The 19,601-nt window shown below is 38.7% G+C and overlaps 1 protein-coding gene across 6 annotated transcripts in view; it reads left to right on the forward strand.

The window, feature by feature from the left end:
* Positions 1-19,601, forward strand: part of LOC114468102 (thyroid hormone receptor alpha) — a 169,386-nt gene that overhangs the window by 112,425 nt on the left and 37,360 nt on the right. For all 6 annotated transcript variants that reach the window (XM_028454798.1, XM_028454799.1, XM_028454802.1 and 3 more), the window contains exon 4: positions 5,510-5,726. In XM_028454798.1, coding sequence (XP_028310599.1) covers positions 5,671-5,726 — 56 coding nt within the window. In that variant the 5' untranslated portion in view covers positions 5,510-5,670. The remainder of the gene's footprint in view (positions 1-5,509; positions 5,727-19,601) is intronic.

Genomic DNA, 19,601 nt, shown 5'->3' on the forward strand with positions numbered 1-19,601 from the left:
TTATTTTCATATATTTTCACATGAGGAGGAGCTGAGGCACAATAAGCCTCTGTGGCCGTGCACGAACCACAGCTGAGAATGAGACGCCGACACATCTCAAGGATCAATGTCAAACATCTAGTGTTTTTACGCAGCGCACACGTGCTGCGCTGCCACATAGTGTTTGTTGTTTGTCCTGTTGTTTTGTAAGAAGTGTGTCACCAGGGTTTGAGGTCCCTGGGATCTCCTGCACTCTGATGCCATCTACTGTCCCGCCTGTAACAGTGGTGCTCAGCAGAGCAAAGTCAGGGGGACTTCCATCGTACTTCAGAGGAGAACGACTAGTAACTCAACACAACATTAGAAACACAAACAGAACAAGATTAAATAGATGTATACCATAAATCAGGCAATCTGCAGCTTTTATTACAGCGAGAGCCACAGAAATGTGATTATCTGATCCAAGGGCCAAATTATCACACACGGGCTGAAAACTCTTGGTTTAAATTAGTGTTGTTATCAACCGTCGTATGACAGCTTCTCTCTGATAGGGACTGTTTGGTTGGTTGAAGCCAGCTGATGGAGATTAATCCAGGATGTAATTATCTAGATTCATAGCATAGGGCCTTGGTGTGTCTTTGTTTCATTTCGTAGGTTTTTGGGGTCATTTGGTGTATTTTTCTGTCATTTTCTGTATTTTGGTTGCCATTTTTGGTATTTTATCACTTTTTGTCCAGTTCTCTATGGTTTTGCATGTCTTCTTGTTTTGTGTGTTTGTTTTTTGGGGCTGCACAGTGTCAAACTGAGGGTCACATGTACCTATATCTCTGATACAGTATGTATAATTGATACAAATTGATTTTGATCTATGGATGCGGTTTTATCGGCTGCATCAAAAGTGTTTTTGTCCAGAGACACACACACACACACACAATACAAAGGCGTTATTGAGCTGAAAGAATAACACAACCTAAAGAGCTAATGTAATAGAGCTTTATAGGCACAGGGAGCATGGAAGAGAACTCGTGGTGTTTTTGTGTTAAAGTCTCTGTTTTTGTGACCCCGATGGCCCACGAGCTGCTCAATGCAACACTGATTCTGAGTCACAAGTTTAACGCACACAAATTGGTGTATGTGTGTGTATGTGTGTGTGTACTGGAGCCAGTATCTATCTTAAAAGAATCAGCCACGCTCCACAGGCCGCCATAGCCCAGTTCTCACGCTAACCGTTATGAGGACGACCTCCATAAATGCCGAGCTGTGTTCAGGATTAGGGTCAGCTCAGGACACCACGTCGTCCACCGGTGTTGTGGTGCAGCGGGTGGCCCCCGGTCGCTCCTCGTTTGTGTGGCGGGCGTTGGAAGTGAAACGCAGCTGTCATGGGTTCCTGGTTCCAGACATACATTAAGTCTGAGATTATGTTTATTATTTGTCTCCTCAAAGGGATCAACAGTGCTGCACTAAACTATGAACACACAGACAGTCATTTTATAATCTCTGGCAAGTGTCCGTGGAGTTAACAGGATAATCCTCTGTGACGCCGACGGGCCTTGAAACATGACACTGTTATTAATGGTTATTGTGTAATTTTTGGTGAAACTTTGTAAAAACTGGACATGTTTCATAATTAGAAACATGAAGCTGTCAGGAAGAGGAGGAGGAGCATAACTGTTGGTTTTTCCTGAGGTTTTGAAGCCTGTGGGCGGAGCTTCTACTGAGGTCAAAGGGTCCTTAACTTTCCATTTCATAAATACATTTTTATGACCCACTTAAAAAGTAATGCTTGACTCATGCTAGACTTCACTGATCTATCTTGTGCATATTTATATATGTGCTGCATTTTATCTTTATGAATGTTTTATTATATAGTATTAAACTATATATTATAGAGTACTATTTACCAGCAAACCCTTAACAGGAATAAGGGGTCAGAAGAATAATGGATGAATTAATAAAAAACATATTACAAAATAATTAATACAATTCTACAGTATAAAAAATATAAATAAATACAAATATAAATAAAATGTATCATAAATGGAAAAATAAATGCTATTTTTTTCAGCTTATTTATGATGTAATGACCTATTTAATAACAGTTAAAAAAAAAAAAAAAAAAAGAAATTTAACATTTAAAAAAAGGGCTATCATAATTTACAATATATTTTCTTTGTTGCTGTTTTTTGTATAAAAAAAATTGTCAATTATAATTTAACACAAAACTGTGGAACCATGTGACAGTTTTATGTACAATTCTACACATATGGAGTTAACAATTATTAAAATATGTTTCATATCAAGCTTTCCCACATTTTACCATTTTAAATATTGAAATCTAGGAGTATATTGACACAGATGTCCACACCATAAATATTAAAACCTATATTTTCATTGATTAGGAAGATTAACAAGGTAACCAATAGATAGGAAAGAAAGATATGAGTTTTTTAGTGTATTTTACAGCTGATTTAGGACCTGTTATCATAAGAAATGCTAACAGAAAGCTAACACAAGAGGAAGGTTACATTTTTGATTGATTATAATTGAACTGTAGTAATTGAGAATGTGTAATTGGCTTTTTGAGGATTAAAAAAATAAATAAATGCTGGTCACTGTAATTGTAATTGAATTGTAATTGAACATGGGTAAATGAAAACTGTAATTGACTCCAACCCTGGCGTAAACTGTGAATTTTGAAATGGAAAATTGTGAGTCTCTGCAAATGAAAATAGTTTTATGCTGAATGTGAATCAGGACTTGACTCTGAGGACGTCCTCCTTCACTGGAAACGTCCTCGAACCCAAACAAACAAACAAACAGGGCTTTGTGTCCGTTCCCTTTGAGGGGCTTCACGTGGTAGCCCTGGTCGCGAACATACCGTGAACCGATTATTACACTTTCCACCAACGCTGTTGCACGTCTGTGCAAAAAGCTGCAAACTGTGGCTTTTTTTCTCCCTCCACATTATTAAATTAAGAGGCGAAAAGAAGCACAACGATCTAAGTCAGCAGTGTGACAGAAGACGGAGAGAAACACGCCGGAAACACGCGATGCATTCCCTCTAAAGATGGTTAAGGCACTAATGGACAATTTGTCTCCTTTAAGGCCAAGTGCATCACAGTTAGACACACATTTAGGTAATGGGGAAGTGCTGCCCTCAAACAAAGAGGACTTTATTCATCTTTAGATCACTGATGATGGTCCAATACTACAAAAACACAAAGCTTGTTTCTCCTTCCAAGTCCTCGTGCTTTGGCCTGAGGTGAATTAGATTTACATCAGGAGTTAGAATTATTGGATTGACCATGTTTGAACATTGCTGTGTTTAAACCCAGACACTTAATATCAGCACTGTGTTTGCAAAACAAAGGTTTTTTTGGTTTTTTTTTACACACTGGTGCTGTGTCTCCTGCAGAGGCTGAGATAAGCCTTTTTCACACTGAGCTAGATCAGAGGTCACTAATTATTATTACGGAAGAAATACTTAAGCCGTGCAACAGCCAAATTATTAGGCACACCCCTCCTTAAGATGAGCTGCTTACGTATAAACTGAGAATTAGAAGAAAGGGGATTGAATGGGAGCTGTTGGGATTTGAACCCACAACTGTTTAAGGCTTTACAGAAAGCGGATGTGACAAAAAAGAGGAAATGTACTTGTTTTTATTTATTTTTTGCCTTGTCTGCACATGTTGTCGAAGGTCAACACTACATGTAGTGCAATCTTTTTACGACAGCAATGCATATTAACGAAAGAAAAAAGTGTAAAAAGAGAGGGCAGTGTTACACCTAGGTGTGGGGGGAAGGGAACGGGGAAGGGGGAGTCAGGGTAGAAAAATGGATGGGGAAAAGTATATATTTTTACTACTATATAAGTACTATATTTTTAAGTTTGGATGCAAAATGTTAATGTAAGAGGTGTATCAGTTAAAGTGTTAAGTTACACCATAGGATCGATTAAAGTGCAATAATAAAACCACATGGTCTACATCCAGGGTTCTCAACTAGTGGGTCAGGATCCACTTTTGTTAAGGGCAAAGAACAAATAAGGAAAACACTTTGAAAAGCGATTCATTCAAACGACAGAACGCTATTTATATTCTTGAATCTTTATGATGAAAATCAAGTATTTATCGTCTGATGGTTGACAGCAGTCAGAGACGTTTTTATATTTGTGTGCCCCCTATGTTAGATGCAATTCAGGGAGTTCGAGTTTGCCAAACTAATCCATTAAATGGTCCACGCACCGATACAATCTGTTCCACTTTTCCAGCTAAATGGACTACAGACGGTAATTACAACCTGTCTTTGAAATGAAACATCTTATGGTGAGGCACTGAAGCCAGATAAGTGATAATAAATGAGAATACTAGGACAACAGCACTCCTTTGTTTCATTAGATAAATGTTCATCTAAACATTTGAAAGCATGACACACCTTAAAAAAACACTACCCATTATTAGTATTTATCGTTGTTGTTTTTTAAAGCTTGTTACCCATAAAACTGGTAAATTTCATTCTCCTCAGATGAGGTCCTGGACTTAGCTCGGGGCCCCCTAGTGGCTCATGGGGCTTTGATTTTCTGTGAAAACGGACGGAAATAATTGATTTCATTTCATTTTGAAACTGAAATGACAATATTAGTAAATTTCAATAGTTTTACAGATTTTTTTGTGACAAAAGCAAGCGAAAATTGCAACATGACTGGTAAAATACCATCTTGTGCTCGTTTTCTGAAAATATCACACATCTATTTGCTATTTTTTGCCGTAATCTGGTAGGCAAAGATACACAAATGTCAAATATTTTGCAAAATATGTGGTTAATTTGACGCAGTATGGTGGAGTTTACCCCTTGATATTGAAATAGCTACCGTATATGACCCGGACTAAACCCTCATTGACATATTTTGGGATAACATCACGCATGTACACGCAATTTTGTATCATAAACGGGTGGCTAACGTGTAGCAACTCTAGCAAACAGATTTCTAATCTTGTGCCAATTGAATAACAATCGTTAACTGAATTAACAGTTTTAAGCACGTTTAGGGCAATTTGGGGATTTTTAAAAGCCTGTAATAACATTTGATTATAGGGAAATCCACTGAAATGGAAACAAAATGGAAATATGTAAACTGACGGAATGGAACAGAAATGTGTTAAATTTAAACTGGAATTTTAAAACCAAAAAGCGGAGCCTTTACATAGTCAGCATACAGCCAGAAATGGCTCTGATGGGAATTATATTGTACTTCATCATCTGCAATGCAAAAAAGCTAAATGTTTTTCAGTGTTTATCAATGGTAATACATGCTATATTTGTTTTTGTTTGGCTTTTTTTAGACAAAAAAACAAAAAACAATATGTCCGACATCAAATGGTGCCACCTGCTGGTTTCAGGAATTAAAAATGGTCACAGATTGTTTACAACATGTGGATTTGGGTCCCAACATTAAACCAGTTGTGATCGAGTTCAGATTAAAACAGGTGTTTAACATCCTCTCTCTCTTTCTCTCTTTCTCTTAATGCAGCTGTTTGTCCCGCCCATCGTGCTTCTCCCAGCCAGTCACGGCCCGCGGCCTCAGACCGTAGAGTGCTGAAAGAGCTGCCGGCGAATGCCGAGCAGGCTGGCGAGTCCGGGGTCCGCCTTATTGTCCTGTGATTGGCCACCGCTGGACGGGACTGAGGACCAATGGAGCCAATGTCAAACAAGCAAGACAGCAACTCGTCAGAGGGAGATGAGAAAGGGTGAGTCCTGGGGGGGGGGGGGGTCTGAGACTTCCTACCGCCCACATACTGTTACCATGGGTTTTAAAGCTGTAGTCCGCTCGGTTCAACACTTCTTCTTTCACCTTCACAACACATCACCAGGGTGAGTGTGTGTGTATAATTCCCCTCACTATTACGGTGTATATGTTAGGTCAGAGTGAGGTATCAGGTATCGGGAAAATCTGTCATTTATCAGACTAGACAGACTCATGACTCAGCAAAAACCTTCGTCAAATCTAACGGCCTCACTTGTCAAACCAATGACACGGCCTCTGGCTTCAAAATAAAAGTCATCAGACTCAACGGCCTCAGGCCTTAAAACACGCCATGGCGTTTTATTTTGAAGGAACCAAAAGTACACTGGACGAAGTTAGTTGAAAAGCCGTTCTCTCCTTTTATTTTTTTAAAAGTTAAGATATATCGACATATTGATTGATTAATAAATAATAATGAAATGTTGATACATCTTAACCTTTAAAAAGAAATGAAATAACAGCTTTCAACTTACTCTCATATCCAAAGCAGCACATATTGATATCGTGTTTTACGGCCTGAGTTTTGCTGAGTCTCGAATCTGTTTGGTCTGATAAAATACAGAGGTTTTCCTGATATCTGATACCTCATTCTGAGACCTGAGGATATCCTTAAATGTACACACTATCCTGAAACACATCCGTTAGCTTCCTTGGTTGTAACTGGACAGCAGGAGTAACATGTCATGGCTCAACCTGCAGTACCTCCACTGTCCACCAGGGCTCCAAGGCCTGCACTTTAGCAATCCCTGCATTTCAGGATTACGCGAAACAAAAAATGTGCCATATTGACAAGAAAATAGAAATTCAAAATGTCTAAAAACTAAAAAATCACCAAGAACACCCACACAAAAGACAAAACCTTTTGTTTTTTCCTGTCCTGAAGCTCAGATTAGTCATTATTCTAACTACTAACATGAATCTTGATAATGTGGCCCTCTGATCAGATAATCACATTTTTGTTGCCCATCTCTGTTTTAAGGGTTTTAAGCACAACTCTTAAACCTGTAACTGAGATATTGTGCTTGCTTCATGAAACCATCAGACGAACGATCCGGTCTAATATTGTTTAAAATCATTTGGAACAACCAACGAAGAAGAAAAGTGAAACATGTAAAAGATGAACTTTGGTGACTTGTTTTCTAAATCTGTGAGCTGGGAAAAGGTAGAACGTCCTCGCTGCCATCTGCACTCTCAGACGTGCTCGCATCAACGCTTCATCTGTCTATAAATACAAGGAATGTCTGTGTGCATGCGTGCGTGCGTGCGTGCGCATATATCTCCCTGACGAGGTGTCCGATCGAGCTGAAACTTTTTTACCAGCTTGCATGTAGCCCGAGTGTGTGCATACTTTATTTTGGACTTATTTGGTGTTGCAAAATGTTTATTTTAATTTTATTTTGAACGTGGGCTAGACCGGACATGAGAGGGGGGAGGGGCGTCGAGCTCTGTACTGTGAAAACATGGCTGCAAAGTCTGTGTAAAAATGCACATTTCTCTGCGAACCCGGCATTATAAATGCTATTTCACTATTTCACCACCTGTTTATAACCTAATGTGCACCTTGGATATACATGACATGTTTGTGTATAATTTTATTTATTTGTTTAATACATAAATCAACCCTTGATAATGAAACCTTGACCTGTTCTCTAGCGCCACCATCAGGTCTGACTTAGAGTATACAATGAAATACAAGTATCTCTGTGATATACTGTATATATACATATATAAGATATATTTGTGTTGCCACTGTAAAGGGTCAACGCAACCTGCAAAGTAAAACGATTGCTCGTATCTCGCCTTAGAGGGACTTAAAAGCCTTTTTATTGGCTGGATAAGGTAATAAGAGCTATAAAGGAAGTAATAACAGGGGTTTAAAATAAGCCCCCATTTCTAAAATGAGCTTATTTAAAATAAGCAATAAACGTCGAGTGACGGCGTCCCGATCAGGAGGAAGTCTCAGCCAAGTTCCTGCATTAGCTCAGAATAGAGAACGCAAAGAAGCAACGTTATGCGCTGGATGAGTGACGATCATTGGGTTGATCGACTAATGGATTTAAAATGGGCATAAATAAATACCTCAACGACAGACAGTGCCAGTCCTCGTGTTCTGCTAAAGCTGTGAATAGATTGTGCTGTCAGTCAGACCCGTAGCGCTGTTGTTTGCATAATGAGGCAAAAAAAAAAACAAACTGTCAATAGCAAAATGGAAATGAGTCAACACTGGGAAATGGCTCACTGGAAGCCAAACAAAGCCAGCGCAGGGATTAGAAAAAGGCGGGTAAATACATAAATACGAGGCTTTATAGAAGAAACCGTCCAAAGGAGAAGTTTAAAACGATCAAATCTGTTCAGTGAAATATGAAAGAATCATTTCAACAAACCGACTGAAAAAGAGATTCACATCAGCTCTGGGTTTCTCAACACGTGTCTATTCAATATGTAAACCAGAGCAAAAGGAATGTATACCACTTTAGAAAAACCATTACAAAGCCTTTCATTTTAGTTTGGTTTTATTATATATATTTTGCTTTACGTATTTTATTTCATGCTATTTTGATTTATTTTATTCTATTAAATTTTCATTCAGTACAAAAATGTATTATAATGAGTATCTGAGAATAGCATTGTAGATATTTTGTATTGTTATTAATATATAATGTTAATATCGTAATTTCTAATTATGTTATTAATATTAATAATAAATACATATTGTAAATATGAATATACATTTATTATTTTTCCATTTAAAAATGTTCCCCAGGTTTTTTTTATTGTCTTTAACTAATTGGAATTAATTATTGGACTCATGAAAATGTATAATTTGGATATTGTTTTATTTTTGTAAGTTTCAGAAGTGCAGAACAGACCTGCACGCTCAAATCACACCAAATCTTGCGATATTTTGTAGGGAAGGGACTATTGTCATAGTCACAGAATAAACGGTACTTTTCACTTAAAGCATGGAATTATCCTATTCGCAGTCATAGTAGCGGGAGTAAACTATGTCTGTAGCCACAGCTGCCCCAGCCTAAACACTGTTCTGATTTTGAGCCCACCTACTGCATTAGCTTCTCATTCCCTGGAGTTAGACGCATTTATGTGAAATGGTGGATTTAAATCAACCCTGACGAGGGCTGGGCAATAAATAAAGATTCAAGATATCGAGTTTTCTATTTTGGTGATATAGAAAATGAAAATATTGCCTATATTTATATTAATATTTATAGCTTATTTTGTTTTAAAACACTTCTTTAAGGAGTTGCTGCTTTCGTTACTTCTCAGAAAAGCATTAAAAACACAGTTAGATGGATTTCTAAGTGCGTCCTAACCCAGACCTTCCCCTAAACGACCCACACTACAGATCTCACTCACACGTGCTGTCCCTTAAAGGTAGAAAAGCCAAATAGTGCCTCATTTATTATAACTATTTGTTAATAAATGTGCCTGTGTGGTCCTTTGCATCAGCAAATTTAAGCTAGAATTGTCATAGTCAAACTTTATTTGAATTAAAATTATCAAGATTTATATCGTATATCGCCATTTTGAGGAAAAATTTTGAGATACGAGTTTTGGTCCATATCGCCCAGCCCTAATCGTGACCTGTTAGTCCTGAATTTAAAGTTCTCCAAACTTTGGTGTGAGCACACACTGAAGGCTTCAGTCGTTACCTGCGTGTGTGTGTGTGTGTGTGTGTGTGTGTGTGGATTAGTGGGCTGTGGAGAGCCAGATTAGGAGCAGCGAGGGCAGATGGATTCTCAGAAGCTGAGGACAGCTCAGGACTGCAATATGTGACATCAACATGGGGATTGTGTGTGTGTGTGTGTGTGTGTGTGTGTGTGTGTGTGTGTGTGTGTGTGTGTGTGTGTGCGTGTGCGTGTGTGTGTGACTGGAGCACGCACGTGTTACCGCTATCGCTGCCTCATGCCCTGACCCCTCCCATCCCTGATTCCTGATTCACGGTGCACATTTGAATTTGCTATGCTGAGGAGGACGTTAGTGTGCACAGTGTGTGTGTGTGTGTGTGTGTGTGTGTGTGTGTGTGTGTGTGTGTGTCATGATGAGATGAAGTGTGATCTGAATGTTTTGCTGAGGAAACATTTCACACGTGCAGATCAAGGTGGGGAGTGCCACACCTTGTACGCAGACCGTGATGAAACGCTTTGAGAGGCTCCGTGTTCTATCGCTGCGTTGTCATGCCTGTGTATTAGCAGTGTGATGCTAATCCATGCTTTCTCAGCATTCCTGTGTCCTACATTAGACAGAGTCCTGGATGAAGGGCGGCATCCTCACTACTGTTTTCCTTTTAAACTTTTTGAGTTCAGCTCTGATCCCATTTTTAGAGTGGACAACTGGTGAAGCTCAAGTGGAGCTGCTCTACTTTTTTTTTTTTACCTTAAAAACTATGCTAACAAATTACACATCATTCAACCTTTTTCAACCTTAATGCTAATGTTAAGCTACTCCTAGGTTAATGCTATTGCTTGGCTAATGCTAACTTAGTGTTAATGCCAGGTTAGTGGTAATGACAAATTAATGCAAGGTTAATGCTGTTGCATTGTTAATGCTAAGTTATTGTTAATGCTAGGTTAGTGCTAATAATAGATTAATGCTAGGTTAATGCTGTTGCCTTGCTAATGCGAAGTTAGTGTTACTGCTAGGTTAAAGCTATAATGCTACGTTAATGCTATTGCTTGGCTAATGCTAACTTAGTGTTAATGCTAGGTTAATGCTAATGCGAGGTTAGCGCTAATGCTAGGTTAGTGTTAATGCTAGGCTAATGCTAATTTTAATGCTAGGCTCCTGCTATTGTGAGGCTAATGCTAACACTAGGTTCGTGCTAATACTAGGTTTGTGCTAATGCTAGGTTAGTGCTAATGCTAGGCTAATGCTATTTAATGCTAGATCATGCTAATGCTAGCTAATACTTAGCTAATGCAGTGCGACGTGGGCCAGCACCTGCATTCTCACTTGCATTTTTTTCAGGAAATGCAAATACTCTAGTTTATTCTGTTTCCATAAATGTCTTTCTAATTAATTCAGCCTCTTGAAAAGGTAAATCAACAGCTTTCTTCACACTGTGCTCCCTGTGGAGATATTGGCACTGTCACCCTCTCTTTCTTTGTGTATTGCCAATAAAATTCTTTGGCATGTGGAACATTTCATACGGTCTGTTTACATTTAGAAAAGCATTTTTTTTAATGAATTAAATTACTGCATGGTAAAATACCAGGCCCTGATGCTACAACCCTCAGCAGGTTCAAAGGCATCGAAATTAGTGGATCTCAAACTTGGGTCCAAGGACCCCCAGTGGTCCTCCGGCTGTAGTTTAGGGGTCCGTGTTTTTTTTTTTTTGTTTTGTTTTTTTTTTTTTGTGCCGTTATTCATGTAGTATATAAAAATAATAATAACTACATACTGGGACCAATGCCATAATAAAACAAATATTTTTTACATCTACACTATACAGATGCTGGAGGGTATTCTTGATAATCTTTCTCCTCTGTAAGGGATCCCTGGATCCAGAAAGTTTCAGAACCTTTGCCTTGGTGCACAGTTCACCAAGTCAAATTCCTTTTGTGTATAACATACATTACATGGCCAATAAAGTTGATTCTGATTCTGATTCTTAAATAATCATTGATCAAATATTTCAAAAGAGAATACAGGAACATATATTAGTTACTTTGACCCTCGAAATAACCACTAAGAGTACTGGAACCAATCTGTGTTATGTTTGTCTGTAACTGTCAGCCTATTCATTCATTCATTCATTTCAATTCAATTCAACTTTATTTATATAGCGCAAATTCATCTCAAAGCGTTTAACAAAATACATAGTTTATAGTAAGAAAGAAAGAACCCAACAAGATCCACATGAACAAGCATTTAACAACAGTGGGAGGAAATCTCCAGTGGAACCAGGTTCAGAGGTGGCAGCCATGAGCTTTGACTGGTTGGGGTTAGTGAACAGAATAGGATAGAAGGATAGACCATCCAAGTGTCCCAGACTAGTTGACTATGTCATTCATTCATTCATTCATTCATTCATTTGTTTTTTATTAGTAATGGTGATTTAAAGCTTACTTTAGGATGGCAGAGATGATGATTTTTCAATCAGATAAGGGCATAGTGTAGGTGTCAGAGATCGATTGATCAAAGATCATTTGCTTCAAAAAAAGATGTAAAAGCTTCAAATTGTCACTGGAAAGTTTGTTTTGATTTTCACTGGAAATAATCTCTTATTTACGTTTCCTGAAAAGTTTTTTACAATTCATTACTTTGTTCTAACCATTATTCCTCTGCCCGCCTGAACCCCTAATTGAATGAAACCACAAACACATTTTAGCTCAGAATAGATTTCCCTGTTGCCATCCCTGCAGTAAATCAGACTCTGCATGAGAAAATTAACAATTAAACTATTACAGATTACAATCCAGTCCCCGCCAAGTAATTGGATGGTTAGTCCTTTGTCCTGATTAGAAATAGGAAACTATGAAATATATCCTCGTTCAGGCACCAAACCTTGACTCTATGTTTTGTCGTCTACAAGGTTGGATGGTGTGTTTTATTTATTTTTATTCGTCTGTAGTGAATTTACCGTATCTGTTGGAGGCAGAATCGTCACAGTCGTCATTGCTCAATGCTCTGCTCAGCTGTTTGAAATCCTGCATTAATTAGATTCACAAAGACGCTGTAATACAGCAAACAATCAATTCCCGACACTTAACGCCAGCACATTCACACACACAAACACGGCGGTTGGTTTTCTCTACACAGAGTGCGTCCTTCACATCACAAAGCTGATTTCATTTCCTTTTGACAGCCTAAACAAATTATTCTGTGTAGTGTCTCTGCGGGGAAACGGTCTGTGATGGTGGCACTTGTTCAGCGTGTAGCTGCTGACAGCAGAGAGACCTGTAGTGATGGAAGAAACACACACGTAAGCCGTGTGTGTGTGTGTGTGTGTGGGGGGGGGAGGGGGTTCAACATGTGGGAGAATGTTGATCTTGGATCTTTAATACCTGCTCCTTTTTATCCACTGAGTTACACGTTGTATCACTTAATACTGATGTTAGAGAAGCCTTCAATGACGTTTCTTCTTTTTTATTGGGTTCACGCCTCAGAAACAGTGTGTTTCATTCATTAAGGACTTTATAAACATGCCGTATGGGCTTTAGCAGAAACACTCTTCCTCTGATTAATGTCCTTTCTGCATTTGTACTGTACATGCAGTTTTACATCTGCTGCCCTTCAAGCAAACACAGCTGTGTGTGTGTGTTTTTTTTAAAGTGGGTGACACGGGCCAAATACTTCCACACACAAAGCTGAGGTTGAAGTCTCCTGCAGTGTTTTCAGGACTGTCAAATAAGAACCTTTCAAGCGTCTCTTTTCCATTACCGCACACGGCACACTGTAGGTCTGCAGGTCACCCGAGGATTTACTTTCAATGTAAAGACACGGAGGTAAGCAGATACACAAAGCACTGGAGTCACTGACTTCAGGCTACACAACATCCAGCTTTGCCATTAAAGGCTCTGTGCCTTTTAGGCCATATTCAGCACCTTGTGTTTGTGTCCATAGGACTGTTTAATGTTCACCATGTGCGGAGAGTGGACAAAGGCAGGGAGGGATCTATCCATGTACAGGTCTGCAGGTCCTGGAGGTTGTTTAACACCCAATTTCCACTGGATCCGTAACTGCTACGCTGCGAAACGAGAGTGCAATCTGCAGTCCAGCAATCCTCACTGCCTCCAGCAGAAGGAAATCTACTCGTTCTAGTCCTGTAGACCTTCCGCTTTTGTGGAGATGATTGTAATTCAACCATGGATGAGTGCAATTTTTATATGTGAAATCCGGTTTTAAAAGTGGTCAGATCAGGCCAGCAGAAAGGTCTGGTCCCCTTTCTGCTGATACCAAGATCCGAATATGTGCTTGGTTTTTGTGTAGAGTCCGAATTGCGCCAACTAGAGCCCAAACGCAGTATTTTCGGGCCGAAGAAAAGTGCAAATTTTGTCCGAATATGTGCTAGGTTTTTGGCTAGAGTCTGAAATCGGCCCACTGGAGGCCCCATAAGGTCTGCGTTTTCCTCTACCAAGGGAATTGCGATCCACCTTGAACACGGAGTATTTTATTTTGAAAATAATCCGGATATTTTATTCTGTCTATTCACTACTTCCTGTCCTGCACGTATTTGCTTCAGAGGGCTCCAGCATGTTGCAGCAGTTACGCAACTATACTGGACCAGATTTGGATGGAGCCGATACGTTTTCATTCTAGTCAATGTGTCAATTTCTACCGCATGCGTTATGCTCCGTAACGACTCCGTCATGCCACCAGATACACAGACCTTCTATTCTTGCCGGATGCCAAAGCAACAAAGCATAAATTCAGCAAAGATAAGCTTGTGCAGGACAAAGTCATGGCTGAATTACAATAATCTCTACAAAAACTGAAGATCTACAGGGCAGGACCGAGTCGATTTCTTTCTGCTCGTCTCGAAGGACACAATGAACTGTTTGTTTAGCTTTGTGTTCTCTTTGTATTGACTACAATTCACTATATTGCGAGTTGTGAATTAGGTGGAGATTGATGGACAGCAAAGCACGGCGGCGTTACACAGCGGAGACGTTACGCATCCAATGGAAATCCAGTGTGAGGGTGTAACTGCAGAAAGCCAAGAATGAGCTTTGCATCTGCAGAGAAAAAATGTGTCTTTTTAAGAAGACCTGGAACATTACAGTGGATGGATTTTGATGTTGCACTTACCAGGAAATGAGAAATGGGATTTTTGTGCAGTATGCGGATGCCACTATCATACATCTTACTACAGATCTACACATGACTTCCAGCTGAACAAGGAAAAAACAGTAAGACATGAAGTATACACTACCAGGGCAACCATCGGATGCCTTTAACCTCATCAATCCAGTGTGAGTTACGTGAATGGAGCACTTCCTTGAGTAATCACTACGTCACAGTTTGTAAAACATCTCAACCTCAACAAGCATGAGTTTAAAGTGTTTTTATTGCGTCTGCAGCTTCTAAGTCAACTCTAAATCTGACTAGTTAAGGTTACATAGAAAAGTCTTTCAGTTGAGTTTGTGCCAGTCTGGTTGATGATCCTTTTAAACATGGCAGAGGCTCAGCAGTTCATCCAAAGGTCCTGGATATAAAAGACCTTCTCTTTGATTAGAGATGATCCTCGTCCCTTGGACCCGGGTTCTGACAGTTGAAGTCTGGATAGAGTTGCTGCCTAAAGGCTTCAGGGTGCACTCTGGACAGTTTGTCAGCAAAACCTCCAATCCACACATTGCAAATACCATAATGAGTAAACCTTTGATTTGGATTCAGGCAGATTTCTTTTTCCGTTATCCCTGACTTACTCTACCACAATGATTATTCATCACATGCAAATCTGAATTCTGTCTAACAACGTCGAAGGTACAGAGCCTCTAATGATGCACTTGAATTGAATGCATGTTGATTAGTGAAGCCAGCTTTGCCCGAAGCGTTGAGCTCTGCAACACACAGGAATCTCCAACAGCAGAGTGAAAGGCAAACCTAGTCAGCCAGAGAGTCTTCCTTTCTAAAATCTGGCCTGCATTCCTGCACCAATGGGCAGGTGCAGAAGGTTGACGCTTTGAAGTTCCCCAGCGTGCACAGCACAGTGAACCTGTCATGCGATGTACATTCAGGAGCCGTGATGAAGGCACAGCTGTGGGTGTGGAATTCAGGTCTGGTCAGGAAGTTTGTCTCAGGCCAAGAGAGAATTCTAGGACAGTGTACTGAGCTGCAGGAAACAGCTGGAAAAAAGGAGAGCTCAGTGATGTCAGTGCCAGGAGAGCCTAAAATAGCCTGATTGATCTTTGATGGACACCTTATCTTCTGTTTTCCTCTCCTCAGTGCGTTATTGAATTAACGCCTAATTAGCCATTCATCCGTCCTTCATCGTTTATCAAGTCACAGGTGGCGGGTGGCTGTCTCAATCAATACAAAATCAGATGCAGCACATTCCCTGGACAGGTTAAAGGTTCATCACAGGGCTGCAACCAATTAAAAGGCACTATTTACCGTACCATATTAACTGTTTAGACCAAGGGCAATAACAATTTCCCAGAGTTTACAAATTTTTATCTAACTTTGGGAAATAACAAGAAATAATTTCAAGAAAATGTAGTCCTTTGATCAATTGGAGGATTAAAATAACTGCAGTCATGGTAAAAGTAATCAAGTAAGTGCAGTTAAGGAATGAAGTTGTTAGCGCAAAGGTGGAAATAGCTGTTTTTCAAAATAAAATTACGGGAACTTTCATGAAATGTAACTACATTTTATTTACTTTTTAAAGTCTTTCTTTATAGACAGTTACTAGTCCACGGTCCTGTGGTTGGGGACCATTGATGTACGCTACTGTTATGTGCTTACCTCTAAATCAGACATGGACAACTGGTGGCTCGTGTGCTACATGTGGCTCTCTGCATTTCTGAGTTACACAAAGTAACTCAGAAATACATACAAAATTACAGAAAAGCACAAAAAAAGAAACAAAAACACATAATAAAGACAACAAAAATAGACAAAATTACTTTTAATAAAAAACATACAAAATGACTACAAAAATACATGTAAATAACTTAAAAATATACAAAACAACAACAAAAATATAACATATTTGAGAAAAATGTATAAGATGACAACAAGAATGTAATGGGAAGATACAAAACAACTGTTTTGTATCTTCCCATCAAAAAAATTATTCTTAAATCACACAAAAATACAAATCATGACAGAAGAAGATACAAATTGACAAAAATTCACAAAAATGCCTCCAAAGATACAAAAAACAACAAAAAAAGAGAAAATGAAAGAAATTGACTACTAAAATACATTAAATGACTCCAAAAACACACAAAAGCGACAAAAAACAAACAAAAAGGAACAAAATTACACAAATCGTGCCTGTGATAAAAGTTGCTCGTCCCTTATTTTAATCTAGTTAGTAGATCTGCTTTCCAACTTTATAACACTCTTGATTATTGAGTAAAAATTAAAAATATTTTACCTTTATTGTTATGTTTGTCACTTACATAACCTTGTAAAATAATAGACGAAAGCTCCGGTACGTTTTAAACATCTTTTACTCCACAGGTGCCTTATCACAACTCAAACATTAGTGCGCTGACACTGTACACATAACGTATGCGCCTGTACACATGCGCAACATAAAGTAGTGCCTCTTACACAGTACTAACCATAGCTGCTTATGTCAATACATAACATTTATTTTCTTTAAATGTAGAGAAACCCCACAGTTTAAACTAATGTGGAACTTCCTAAAACCTGACACTCTAAGACTTTTTACATGTTTATTCTTTACTATTAGGAACTTTTTCTTTTGGTTTCATTGTCAGGTTAAGAACAAATTGTGTCTATGTTTTTTAATTTAGCCAGTTACTCGTCTGTGCTGTCATGTTATGGCTCTTTTAAAGAAATCAAGATTTAAACCAGCTGTTTCTAATGCATGTACTTTTCACCCCACATGACTGTCATGTGTCTTTAACTCAAACAAAGTGAGTCCCTGGACACAGATGGAGTTGTTGGCTTCCCTATAAAAGCTGTGCTTGTTCATATCCCTGTACAGTGTGAGTGAGAGATGGATAGATATGTTGTCAAAGTAAATACTGTGATGTTGACGTGGTGCAACAGATAACAGAAAGGCATTATCTGAACATCAGGGGAAGACAATAAAGAAGCTTTATTTCATAGCGTCAGCTGATAATTTGGTATTTCTGGACACGCTCGTGGAACATCCTCCTTTTTCTTTTTCACCTAACATGTGTTTTTACAAAGACGTGGCCCCTGGAGATACCACGGAGGCCGTTGTTGCCAACAGCGGTCTTTGCATTGTTTGCGTGGAGGACAATGAGTGGAACGAGTGTGTTGTTATCAGCCTTCAGCAGAGCTTCATCACAGCCCATTCGTTTCTGTCAGGTGTCTGAACAGGAGCGCCAGCACTGAAATATACAGGAAGGGAAATCTCCCCCCGGACAACTGCAGGGAAACATACGTGTGAAATGAAAGGGTGGAGTTATGGCAATGTGCAAACATTAGTAATGATAGATTGTAAAATGCCAAATTCAACTTTTTCGACGATTAGTGCCTATAACGTCCAAAGTCTGGTCCAATGTTTTTTTGAATACCATTACTAGGGGTGTACATTGCCATGAATCTAATGATACGATTCACGATTTGCATGTCACAATACGATATATCTCGATACTAAACAATACAATATACACCGCGATACATCGCAATATCAATAATTGCAAAGTGCACCTTTACAAGTACAAAATGGAATGAAATACAATTGATTCAATTTATTTAAACTTGCGTGAACAAGTAAATGGTAACTAACTGTAATTCAAGTCGTAATATCAAAAACAAGTGGTATGTTTATTTGTCAAAATAACATTTTTCAAAAAAGTTTAACTTTTGCTTCTACAGCAAACTCTGATTCATTTGTGTTCTTAAATTTTTTATTTAAAAAAAAAAAAAAAAGTAACCACATAGATGTATAAAAGTGCTAAAAAGAAACTTCCATTTCTTTCATGCATGCAGTTAAATGTTTTTTCTTTTTAAAAAAAACGATTAAAATAAATATCACGATATATTGCTGAATTGATTTTTTCTTACACCCTTGAAATGTACGTATTTTACTCGTTCCTGTGCCTGAAAAGTGTTTAAATACTTATCCTGGCCAGCGGGGGGCAGTAAGTAGCACAATAGAAATGTACGTCATCAGGTCCTTCTTTTTTCTTTTTGTGATGCTTGTGATGCTTTCCATAACTAGATGTCATTACAGACTGAATCATCCCGAAATCATGCTAAATATAGTCATTGGAGTTAATCATTTTCATTAATCTCATAATTATACACAGAAGTAGTACGGAAAAACAAGCACACGCTGAGATGACGCATGATTTAACAGTAAAAAACCACCAGTGTGAACCGACATAAATGATTCAGAATATAAGGCTTTACACTAGGTCAGGGCTGTCAAACTCATTTTAGTTCATGGGCCAAACACGGATCAGTTGTGGGCCACGGAGTTTAGGTGATTAAAAACAGCAAATTCAACATTAATGTGCCCTGGTTTGCACTTCCACATACTAATGAGTATTAATAAATATGTGAATATATCTTATATGATACCTTGCAGGATCTTCTTTTAAATTTCTCTGATTTGGGGAAATTACGTGCAATAACTTAGGGAAAATTTTCAAGATTTTGGAAAAATTGAGAGTTGCTTCAACAATTTGAGATTAAAAATGACTGCCGTCATGTGATATAAGATCTGGAAAACTGAGCCCTGCAAATATTGTAAATTTTAATAGAATTTTAGTTGGTAATTTACAAAATATTTCATGTTTTTTCTATAATTTTTACTCGATTATGTTAATGCTTAGTGTTAATGTGCTAAGGAGAGGCTCAGATGTCATTACTTACAGCTGTGTGTGTGTGTGTGTGTGTGTGTGTGTGTGTGTGCGCGTGTGCATGTGCATTCGTGCGTCCTGCTGTTTGACAGCTGAGTCGGGGATTGAACCCTTAACCCTTGGCTTTAAGGAAGACCAGTTCCTACCACCTTGAGTAACAAACATCAGCAATCCAAGACTTGACCTGAAAACTGTTCAGACAAAAAAAGCCCAGAGGGAAAAGGTTACGCTGTTGTTCACATTCACACACCGGGTATTGGTCTCATAAATCTGCTATTCTTAGTGTGCAGACAACAAGCTGATATCAGATGGAGAAGGACACCGTC

The sequence above is a fragment of the Gouania willdenowi genome, chromosome 8, assembly GCF_900634775.1.
Source record: "Gouania willdenowi chromosome 8, fGouWil2.1, whole genome shotgun sequence".
Taxonomy (NCBI): Eukaryota; Metazoa; Chordata; class Actinopteri; order Blenniiformes; family Gobiesocidae; genus Gouania; species Gouania willdenowi.